Source organism: Sus scrofa, chromosome 5 (genome assembly GCF_000003025.6).
Source record: "Sus scrofa isolate TJ Tabasco breed Duroc chromosome 5, Sscrofa11.1, whole genome shotgun sequence".
Lineage (NCBI taxonomy): Eukaryota > Metazoa > Chordata > Mammalia > Artiodactyla > Suidae > Sus > Sus scrofa.
Window position 1 is genome coordinate 22,158,771 of NC_010447.5, and position 11,967 is coordinate 22,170,737.

Genomic DNA, 11,967 nt, shown 5'->3' on the forward strand with positions numbered 1-11,967 from the left:
ATTTGCAGCCTGGAAATCTTGAATAGCAACACTTTTTATTTTGACAAATTCAGTTTTGAAGAATCAAGATTCATCTAATTCCAAATGCAAAGCTGCTAATACTGGATCTCCTCTCTACCAAATACATCCAAATTTTTGCCAAACACTCCCCCTCCCTTTTTTTTGGTTCCTAGTCGGATTCATCAACCACTGCATCATGATGGGAACTCCACCAAACACTCCTTTTTAAAGCAACATGACCAGAACAGGGAGCTCAATATTAATTCCTAAACCTGACAGACTCAGCCTGCTTTCCAATTTTTCAAATACGTTCCTCAAAAGCCTCTTAAATAACTAACTTTCAGAATTATTATTATTATTTTGTCTTTTTTTTGTCTTTTCTAGGGCCACACCCGTGGCATATGGAGGTTCCCAGGCTGGGGTCCAATCGGAGCTATAGCCACCGGTCTATGCCAGAGCCACAGCAACGCGGGATTTGAGCTGTGTCTGCAACCTACACCACAGCTCATGACAACGCCGGATCCTTAACCCACTGAGCAAGGCCAGGGATCAAACCCACAACCTCATGGTTCCTAGTCGGATTCGCTAACCACTGAGCCACAATGGGAACTCCCTTTCAGAACTATTTTGAAGGTTAATCTTTATAGGAGTCTTGTTAATAAACTGAGCAGATCAATTTAGGTAAATCAGAAAATAATCAAAGAGCAAAGTAAACATAACCTTAAACTCTTTGAGTCTGGAAGAATTTTCTTTTGGAAGGGTAGGACAGATTCTTGCCATGTGGCTGTACCTGACAGTGCCTGTGAGCTTGTACTACCTCTTGTGCTGGTACCAGTAGCAGCACGTGATGAGCTGCCTTGAGGACAAATATGTCTTCATCACGGGCTGTGACTTAGGCTTTGGGAATCTGCTGGCCAGGCAGCTGGACCTGCGGGGCTTGAAGGTCCTGGCTGCATGTCTGACAGAGCAGGGGGCCCAGCAGCTGAGGAAGCAGACGTCAGACAGGCTGGAGACGGTGCTCCTGGACGTGACCAAGACAGAAAGCGTTGTTGCAGCCACTCAGTGGGAAAAGGAGCATGTGGGAGACAGAGGTATGCCCAGGGGGAGTCTGTCTATTGGATAGGCTGCTTTGGCTTCAATGTTTCAGAATGTGCAGATAACATGCCAGGTGAAAATCTGGGAATCAGGTTGAGGACATATTAGGGATGTGTTTTCATTACATGAAGGCTCACATACATTAGTATTCCTGGAGTAAATGAATAAATATTTATATTTGGGACTGCCCTAAAAATGTCAGGTTGTGTGGCACATGCATATTTTGGGGTGGAAGGCAGAAGGAAGTTTACTGATGGTGAGAAATAGGTTTAACAAATAAGAGTATGCATCTGGAGGGAAGAGAGAATGAAGGATAGTAAAGCAATGAGGGAAAAGAAAGAGGTGACTGTGGGGCAGAGACTCTGAGTTGTAGAAAATTCAGAGTTAAAATGTTAACTCAGCCATATTCAGGTTGCCATTATGCTACCTATATATCTCTGTATATGTCTTTTCCTGAGAACAGTATAAATTTGTCTTTTTCAAACTTAACTAATGATGAGAATCAGAAAAACCTACTACATCCAGGGAGGGTTCTGGGAATATTTACTGTTCAGTCAGTGCCTATAGATGAATTTATGATGAGGCAATTTTAAGAAAATAAGTGAGATTCAGCTATACCCAAACTCTGGTCACCAAGACCCAAGCAACATCTTTCTGTGTAGTAGCCCCTCTTATTAGTGCTGGGACGAGTTTCTGAGGAAGTGCAGGCAAGTAGCAGAGAGGGCTTCCTGAGAGCCTAAGGAGGTGCCTGACCTTTGGCAAGGGAGCAGTCGTATCTCCCAGTTTTCTAGAAGAAGGTCCAGGGCAGACCATTTGGGATCTGGAAGCAGAGGTTCGAGCAAGGACAACAGAGTGAGCATCCTGAAGACTAGTAGCTGTAGGTGTTGCCTCTTTCTTCCTTTCTTGCATTTACCTAGCCTCGGCCCCAATGCATCCTGGGCAAGAACTCTTGAATGAGGAGTTCCCGTCGTGGCACAGTGGTTAACGAATCTGACTAGGAACCATGAGGTTGCAGGTTCGATCCCTGGCCTTGCTCAGTGGGTTAAGGATCCGGCATTGCCACGAGCTGTGGTGTTGGTTGCAGACGCAGCTTGGATCCCGCGTTGCTGTGGCTCTGGCGTAGGCTGGTGGCTACAGCTCCGATTGGACCCCTAGCCTGGGAACCTCCATGTGCCACGGGAACGGCCCAAGAAATGGCAAACACACACACACACACACAAGAACTCTTGAATGAGAGCACAGGGAATCCCTGAGAGAGAGGCTGCAGCCAAGGAAAGGCATGCTGTGGGTCCCACCACTCATGCTGTGCTTGCCATGAAGGAACTACTGTTTTCTCTGTAATTCATTCTCAAGTTCTGCCTGGTCCTTCCTTGCATAGCCCTCCCACTCCTAGGTCTGAGAGAAGATCAAGAATTAATCCCACAATATTGAGTAGAGTTCCTGAAAAGGAATGGATATACGTATATGTATAACTGATTTACTTTGCTGTACACCTGAAATTAACATATTTGTAAATCAACTATACTCCAATAAAATTTATTTTAAAAAATTAATTCCCTCTGCTCATGCTGTGTGGTCCTCTCATTCCCAAGGGCTCCAGTCCCTGGCAGCACTAGAGAACAATCCTTTATCATCCTTTTGTGGAAGGCCCTGGGACCATTTTGTTGGGGAGGTGTGTGGTTTAAAATGCCTTACTTTGGGGCTTCTGCAACAATGCTTGTTCACAATTGCTGAGAGCAGTATCATTTTCTAGTTTAAATTCATGACACAAAAACTGGTTAAATTTTTTGTCTGAGCTTCATAGCTACTGAGACCAAATAAAAGAAGACAAGATATTGCTTCACTTCAGCTTGGATGTCCAGCAGGTTACTGTGGAGGACTTGCACCACATATCAGATAAAATGCATTGCAATGCATCCATACCCACTTAGAAAAAAGATTTTCTCTTAGTTAAAAAAGTATATATATATTTTTGTCTGTGCCTGTGGCATGTGGAAATTTCGGGGCCAGGGATCAAACCTGTGCCACAGCAGTGACCCAAGCCACTGCAGTGATGCACACCAGATTCTTAACCCGCTGAACCACAAGGGAAATCCTAAAAATAAATTTTAAAATAAAGTTTTATTTGAATATAAACTAGTGCTAAAAATGAAACTATCACATCTATAATTCGTTTTAATTGGTGATTGGCTGTGACTCTGTAGCAATCATCATAAATACTCAGAAATTCTGTTGATGTGAGAAATTTTAGTTCCTAAATTGTTTATAGAAATATGAACCATTGCATTAATGAGGTTGACATATATTTTGGAGAAATTTTAACCTCTAAATTGTTTACAGAGCAATGAAATCACTAATAAGGTCGACATATATTTTGCAATCATTTATTTCAATAAGTATTCTATTTGGCTACTTTATTTCAAGATCCTGGAGTAAATAAAGACTTTCTACTGCCTCATGTATTTCCATAAACACCTGAATATTGCTTAGGCCCCAGGAAGTGTGTTTCCTTCAAATTTTCACTTTTCTCTCTCCCCTCTTGTAGTAAGAAGAGAAAAATGAAGAAGGGGCTTGCCCTTTTCAGAGATAAGTCTGCATGTTACTGAAAGGGTGAAGCCTCAAGACCTCAGACCCTCCACATTTCAGAAACTGTAGCTGAGGCTACAGTTTCCTGTGATTACATTCTTCTTCTTTCTGCATCACTGAATTGGAGCCTTTCCTTTAAAGGCCACCTGCCTGCCACAGCATGAAGTTGTCTCTGTAAATCCAGTTACACATACTTTTCTAACTCTTGTGTTATTTAATCTTAATTGTAATAATTACTAATGTGTTCCTTTTTCCCAATATAACTTTTATTGCAAATAGTTTTAAATTCCTTGAGAGAAAGATTGATGCCTTAAAAACCATTTTCATATGTACTATTTACACATATGGTCTCCTCTGGCAATTAAGAACCAGTGACTATCCCTCAGGTGGTGCCTGCCAGCCCAGACAAAGCACAGATCCCTCACTCTCTCCCTTTTGAGAAAGGCTCTCTGTAATGGGAGCTGGCTTCTGTTGGGATTTTGAGCCAAGGGCAAAAATTGTGGCAGATATCACTTCTTTTCTATTCACATCTGATGCCCTCCCCCTGCCTCCCCCCAAGTTCTAAAAAACTAAAATGGGGAGAAAATGTAACATTATCAAAGAAAAAGTAATACTGATACTGGGGAGTCGTTACTTGAGGACCAGTCTCACAAAGCAAGACTGAAGATTCCTTCTCTTCCAGTCTTTTTGGGTTATGAGGACTTGTGAGATGATGAATGAATGTGAAATTTAAGACTTTCTCCTTTGTTCATTTTTATAAATTACAATCTGTTTTCCCTGAATCATTGACCCATTTCCAGGACTGTGTCACCTGGTCCAGCTCACTCTGCACCTTGCCCAACACCAGCAATTCTTAATCAGGATGTGAAAGCACCAGGAGATGTCAAAAGTTATGGAGAGAGTGCAGCAATTTACTGGTTAAAAATTAATATTTGAGTTACAAAGGTTGTACAGGATTAAAGATGGACTGGAAAGAAGTAGAGATTATCTGTGACCTCATTCTGTTGGCCACTCACATTCCAATAGTTTTTTAAAATTAAGGAAAGGGGTAGTACTATCTCTCAGCTGTGGGACAGTACCAGAGCTAATATCTTAGTCATGATTCCATACTGCTTCAGGATATCGCACCCAAGACTTAATGATTTTAAAAATAAACAATTTTTGGTCCTGTTGTTAACTTAGCTCTGCAAGTTTTTCAAAGCCAAAGACAGGAGCAAAGAGCCTCAGGCCTGCTGGGCTCATTAATTTCCTAGAAGCCTGAGGCATCTCATGCTTGCAATCACCACCTCTTCTCTTTCCAGCTCACTCCATCTCTCCCCCAGATCCTAAATCTTGAGCCTACCAGGACCTCCAATCCATTGATCCAACCACCTTTTCACAAGCTTCCATATGCACTTGTTCTAATGCACAAGTGAATGGACTGGATTTACATAGAGGGAAGGGAGGGCAGACTATGCTGGTGAAAATAATGGTAGATGGGTAGAGGAAGTGGGAAGAGTCAGGGGAAATTCTCTTCTGATTGCTTTCTAAAGAAAATTAGACTATGTCAAAATTCTACTCAAAGCCTTGCAGTTGTTTCTCTTTTCACCTGAAGTAAACTCTCTCTCTCTCTCTTTTTTTTATGTCTTTATAGGGCCGCACCCTTGGCATATGGAGGTTCCCAGGTTAGGGGTCAAATTGGAGCTGTAGCTGCTGGCCTATGTCAGAACCACAGCAACACCAGATCCTAGCTGAGTCTGCAAACTACACCACAGCTCATGACAATGCCGGATCCTTAACCCACTGAGCAAAGCCAGGGATCGAACCTGCGTCCTCGTGGATACTAGTCAGATTCATTTCTGCTGAGCCACAGTGGGAACTCCAAAGCTAAACTCTTTAAAATGGACTACAAGGCATTGCATGGTCTGGTATCCCACTGCTTCCCTAACCAATTCCCTAGCTTTTGCATTCTTCCCAGACACACAGGCTTCCTCCTTCTGCCTTGTGGCATTTATTGCAGCTATTTTTCACCTAGAAATATATGCTCCAGAGGTCTCTTTGATCCATTTTCCTTCTGTAAGTTTTGTTCGCTTTGTAACTTTTCAAGGAATCTTGTCCTGACCACCTGATTCAATACGGTTACAAACAATCCTCACCAGTCAATCCAACCCTGCTCACTTGCTTTTTCAAAATCAAATTTTTTTTATTAATGTATCATTGATTTACAGTGTTGGGTCAATTTCTGCTGTACAGAATGGTAACCCAGTCATATGTGTGTGTGTGTGTGTGTGTGTGTGTGTGTGTGTGTATCAATAGATAGATAGATAGATAGATATAGACTCTTTTTCTCATACTATCTTCCAATCATGTTCTATTTCAAAAGACTGGATACAGTTCCCTGTGCTATGCAGTAGAACCTCACTGCTTATCCATTCTAATGTAATAGTTTGTGTCTACCAACCCCAAACCCCAGTCCATCCCAGTCTCTCCCCGCTCCCCCTTGGCAACCACAAGTCTGTTCTCTATGTCTGTGAGTCTGTTTCTGTTTTATAGATAGGTTCATGTGTGCCATATTTTAGATTCCACATATAAGTGACATCATATGGTATTTGTCTTTCTCTTTCTGACTTACTTAGTATGTTCACCTGCTTTTTAAATCTATTACTATTTATCACCTTATAATGTATTTTATAATTTACCAGTGTATTGGATTTATTATCTTCCTTAAGAGAATGTAGTTTGAAAACTGAAATGATTTTTATTTTTTTTGTCTTTTGTCTTTTGTTGTTGTTGTTGTTGCTATTTCTTGGGCCGCTCCCGCGGCATATGGAGGTTCCCAGGCTAGGGGTCCAATCGGAGCTGGAGCCACTGGCCTACGCCAGAGCCACAGCAACGCAGGATCCGAGCCGCGTCTGCAACCTACACCACAGCTCACAGCAACGCCAGATTGTTAACCCACTGAGCAAGGGCAGGGACCGAACCCGCAACCTCATGGTTCCTAGTCGGATTCGTTAACCACTGCGCCATGACGGGAACTCCTGAAATGATTTTTAAATGTTTCCTATTTCCACCTAATATTCTTTGCTTCTACCAGGCCTCTGGGGTTTGGTGAACAATGCTGGCATCACTCTGCCAGCTGCCCTGAATGAATGGCTGACCAAAGATGGTTTCTTAAAGATCTTGAATGTGAACTTGATTGGCCTCATCAAAGTGACCCTGAGCTTTCTACCCCTGATTAGAAAGGCCAGGGGAAGAGTAGTCAACGTTTCTAGTCCAGCTGGGAGAGTATCTGTTTGGTGGTGGCTACTCCATTTCTAATTATGGTGTAGAAGCTTTTTCTGACAGCCTGAGGTAAGGACCAACCTCTGAGGAAGACTTGACTGTGGCTGGGAGTATATTCAAGAATGATAGGCCTGAGTTCCAGATATATAGGGGTCTACTAAAATGAGGTAACTTGGAAATGAAGTGTCTAAATCTTTTGATAATATAAAGTAATACATTAGGGAATATTAAAAATATATTAGGACTTATTTTATCTTTATTGCCATTCCTATAAGATTTCTACATATTTCAAACAAATTTAATATATTTCTGTAAGACATATATATGTATATATAAATGAATATATATTACATATATACATATGTATAAAATATGTGAATATAACATATTATGTATATAATATATACTCCACATAGGAATGATAAGAATCTGTCACTAAAAAAATTATTTGCCTTACTAATTAAGGGCCTTAAGTTGCAAAGCCTGACCAATGGTTCTCATGAGGGAAGAATAAACACTGGTGGGTTAATTTAAAGGCAAAGCTTTGTGCTAAGTCCCCTATTTACTCCTCACAGAAAACCTGTGAGTTAGACATGATTCTCTATGGTCAAGTATGAGGTTGAGCCAAAACTGAACTCAGTTTGTGGGTGAAAAAAACCTCTGTAGTGGGTGTACTGAAAGCATGAGTACAGGTATGTACAGGTGCACAGAGGCACTGATGAAAGGGTGGCTAAGCTTTCCCTGGGGCAGAGAAAGGCTTCACAAAGGAACTGAGTTCTAACCTTAGCAGGTAGGTAAGGAGGAAGAGGCAAGAATAGGAAGGGGCTCAGGGGTTCTGGGAGCTGTCACAGAGGGTGGATCTGTGAGAGAGGTGTGGGATGGACAGGAAAAGGCAGTACCAGCACTTTTTGCCCAGGTCTGAAGCATTTCAGAAAGCAATCTGTGGGTGCTGTCCCTTTAAATTTCATTTGAACACCTTCCTCAGATGCCTAGGTGTGCTCTTTCATATTCTCCCTTGACCTCAATGCCTTTCTTCAAACATTTTGCCTTGGGCATTCTTTGTTTAAGTGGGAATGATTAGGCTATAGACTAATGCCATTTCCCTGTGTTTCAGAAGGGACCTCTGTGCTTTTGGTGTTCACGTTGCTCTCATAGAACCCGGGAAGTTTAAAACATCCATTTTCCCTGAAAATACACAGGATATCCTCAAGGGGATCTGGAGTCAAGTGTCCCCAGAGGTGAAGGAGAGCTATGGAGAACAGTACTTTGAAGGCTGTGAGTACTTCCTCTATCCCCTCAGAGCAGGGATGGCAAAGTTATTAACTTCTTGATCACTCACTATGTGCCAGCATAAGGCCAGGCTCCCTTGGAGCTGCCCCTCCTGTCTTGCTCAGGCTGTTGGTTTCCCATGAGCCCCAACACCCAATCAATATACATGAGCTTCACGCTCATGTGGAAGAATAAACTTGATCGATCCTCATAACCTTAGAAGGAAGGTGCTAGTGTTATTCCTCATTTACAGATAAGGAAATTGAGGCCTGAAATATTGAGTGATTTCCCAAGATCCCTCAGTAAGTAAGTAAGTAGCAAAGTGAGGAATCTAATCCTGGCAATGTTGCTCTAGACAACTTTAGCCCAATGGAAATATAATGCTAGCCACAAATGTAAGTCATATATGTAATTTCAATTTTTCTACTAATAACATTAAAAAAAACAACATATGGGGAGTTCCCGTCGTGGCGCAGTGGTTAACGAATCCAACTAGGAACCATGAGGTCGCGGGTTCGGTCCCTGCCCTTGCTCAGTGGGTTAACGATCTGGCGTTGCCGTGAGCTGTGGTGTAGGTTGCAGACGCGGCTCGGATCCCGCGTTGCTGTGGCTCTGGCATAGGCCGGTGGCTACAGCACCGATTCAACCCCTAGCCTGGGAACCTCCATATGCCGCGGGAGCGGCCCAAGAAATAGCAACAACAACAACAACAAAAAAGACAAAAGACAAAAAAAAAAAAAAAAAAAACAACATATGGGTGAACTTAGTCCATTACAGACTATATCCAGAATACTATAATTTCAACAAGTCAATACAAGAAATTACGTTGAGATATTTTACATTCTTTCTTCATACTAAGTTTTTGAAACCCAACATGTGCTTCACATTTACTGCACATCTCAATCAGACTAGCCTAGCCACATTTTCTATGCTCAATTGCCATGCGTGGCTTGTGGCTGCAGTGCTGGGCAACACAGCTGCAGAGCCTGTGCCCTGAGACCTGCACCCTCATACACAGCTCTCCAGCAGCCACCATGCAGCCATCAGACTTAGAGTATAAGACCATCCTCCTCCTTCTCTTCTTCTTTTTAAATAAATACACAAAAAGAAAAAAAAATCTTTAATCCCACATTCAGATATAACTACCATAACATTACGATACATATAACATTTTCCTTTATAAATATACATCTCTAAAAGGCAACTTCATTCTTTTGGTCGCTCAGGTCAAAACTGTCAGGGTCAGTACTGACGCTTTTTCTCTTATATACCACATTTAATTATCAGTTTATGTTTGTAATTTCTGACCATTCTCACCATCTCTAAATACTACCTCAAGACCATCTTCTTATCCTGTACTCTCTCATCCCTCCAATATCTTTCGTACTTTGTATTTTCTCTTGCTTCTTTTCATGTTAATATGTTACTACCGTTCTAACATTTTTTTTTCTCTGTAACAGATTGCCAGTATTTTAATAGACTCATTTCTAAAGGAAAGAAGAATTTGAGCCTGATCACCAATTGTATGGAACACGCCCTGATCGCTGTTCATCCTCGTACCCGCTACTCTGCTGGCTGGGAGAGCAAATTCTTCACTCTCACTCTATCTTATTTACCAACATCTGTGGCAGACTTCATTCTTAGTCCTATTTCAAATGCGGTCAGACCTGCCGATGCTTTGCAGTTTTAGTTCAACCTAAACACTTGATTCTAGATGGGTGGGCAGCAGGGAGCAAGAAGTCAGATTTTCCTCTTGAAGGGAGAAAGAACAAGAGTTCTAAAGTGGAGTATCCAAAAATCAAGCCATTATGATCATACACCAGGGTCCTCCTAAGTTGGAGATTTCCTATACACATGAATATCACTACCATTTAAATAGTATGCTCAAAGTGTCAAACGTGTGTACTGTATAGCACAGGGAATATTCAATATTTTGTAATAATCTATGAGGGAAAGGAATCTGAAAAAGAAATATGTATACATATCTATATATGTATATATATAACTGAATCATTTCACTGTACACCTGAAACTAACACAAAATTGTAAGTCAACTATACTTCAATAAAACAAGTGAGACAAAAACAATTTTGAAGAGTTGAATGGAAGGGTGAACACACTGTAAAGATCAGGCAGGAGTGATGAATATCTTTCAGAAAAATGGAGATCTGCTGTAGGAAGACCTGCTCTGGAGGATCTACTGAGAATTTTTTTTTTACTGGGGGATTTTGCCCCAGGCACATACATGCACTCAAATAATAAAATGAGAATGGTGGTGCTCCCTTGTGGCTCAGCTGTAACGAACATGACTAGCATCCATGGGATGCGGGTTCAATCCCTGGCCTCGCTCATTGGGTTAAGGATCCAGTTTTGCCATGAGCTGTGTTGTAGGTCACAGACACGGTTCAGAACCTGCATTGTTGTGGCTATGGCTAGGCCATCAGCTGTAGCTCTGATTCAACCCCTAGCCTGGGAACTTCCATATGCCTCGGGTGAAGTCCTAAAAAGCAAGCAAGCAAAAAAATAAAAAAAGGATGGAGATGTGAATTATAATTTAACTATGTGGTAATAATATAATATTTAAAAAAACCCAAGGATTTGAGAGGCATGAAGGATACAAAAGCAGTAAAGGTCTGTAGGTATTCTATATTCATTATTTACTAAAAAATAATGCTTTGGTTGTGCCTAAGAATTCATTATTGGTTAATTATTTGCAAATCAAAAAACACCATGCAAATATCAGAGTTCTTTTTCAGATTCCTGCATCATCTTTTATCTTCTTTTAGATGAAGGAGTAAAAGTAGCAAAGAGAAAAACAAAAGTTGAGAAGTATCTTATTTTGTGTAAAAATGTATATTCCTGAAAAACTGAGTTACATCTGGATAATAAAACAACCTATATCTTAAAAACAAACAAACAAAAAAGCCAAAAACCAAAGGTGCACTCTCTCTTCCTCTTCTTGCTTCATTCTGAATATTCAGTCTTTAAGCCATAATGATGAGTTACGTAAGGCAGGAATTGGCATTGTCGAGGGATTGGGATATGAATGGGGTGTCATGGAGAATCTGAGCATGAGCTGAGCGAGGGGACTGTACATGCAGGAGGGCTGACTAGTACAATTGTCCAAACTCCCGCTGCTGGGGTGAGTTTTATGGTCACATAGGAGGGCTTCCCAGAATGGCTTACTGGAGCCCACTGGGAGTAAGGAAGGTGTTTGCATATGGAAAGGAGTTGCAGCAGTGATGGGAAATTGGTTACATAAAGGGGAGGAGATCGAATAAATAAATATACTAAGGATAATAAGAGTAAGATTTCTTACTTATAGAGAAGGGAGCTACAAATTTATAAATAAATTAATACACATTTAAATATGCATACATACATATCACATACATGCATATATTCCCTAGCACTGTTCACAGAAAGGGTTTGGGAGTGGCACAATAGCAATAGCAATCAGAAAACCTTGAACTCAGATCTTGACTGTATACCAGTCTCTACTAAAAGGAAACAAGGCTACTCAGAGAAGTAGCTGACTCCAGGACAGGTGCTAGGAATGTGCAAGATGAGTCTGGAACATCCTGTTGAAGCAGAAAGGAAGAAAGTACTAAAAAAATGAAGGTATTTGTCAAAATGACATAGAAGCTAGATTACAGGGGCTCTGACTGTACAAATCTATGACTATTTGAGCATCAAAACAAATATCTAAGAACAAGATACTTAGCCATTTGATCAAAACAGAAAACCATGAGCCAC

The 11,967-nt window shown here is 41.2% G+C and overlaps 1 protein-coding gene across 3 annotated transcripts; it reads left to right on the forward strand.

Annotated features, from left to right (window-relative positions):
- LOC106510305 (17-beta-hydroxysteroid dehydrogenase type 6-like) lies at positions 705 to 11,603 on the forward strand. Of its 3 annotated transcripts, none has more exons than XM_021091807.1 (3): positions 705 to 1,091; positions 8,142 to 8,217; positions 9,672 to 11,603. In XM_021091807.1, exons 1-3 carry the CDS (start codon positions 1,077 to 1,079, stop codon positions 9,899 to 9,901), a joined length of 321 nt encoding a protein of 106 aa, XP_020947466.1. In that variant the 5' UTR covers positions 705 to 1,076; the 3' UTR covers positions 9,902 to 11,603. The 3 variants fall into 3 exon arrangements, with proteins under 3 accessions (XP_020947466.1, XP_020947464.1, XP_020947465.1); XM_021091805.1 differs by having other exon boundaries at positions 8,057 to 8,217; positions 9,672 to 11,597; XM_021091806.1 differs by lacking the exon at positions 8,142 to 8,217 and having other exon boundaries at positions 9,672 to 11,602.

Excerpts from the sequence above, each read along its gene's own strand:
- LOC106510305 (XM_021091805.1), top strand. The coding sequence starts at position 955 with ATGTCTGACAGAGCAGGGGGCCCAGCAGCTGAGGAAGCAGACGTCAGA. Across the intron at positions 1,092-8,056 it reads GGAGCATGTGGGAGACAGAG|AAGGGACCTCTGTGCTTTTG; the intron begins GTATGCCCAGGG and ends CCTGTGTTTCAG. Across the intron at positions 8,218-9,671 it reads AGAACAGTACTTTGAAGGCT|ATTGCCAGTATTTTAATAGA; the intron begins GTGAGTACTTCC and ends TCTCTGTAACAG.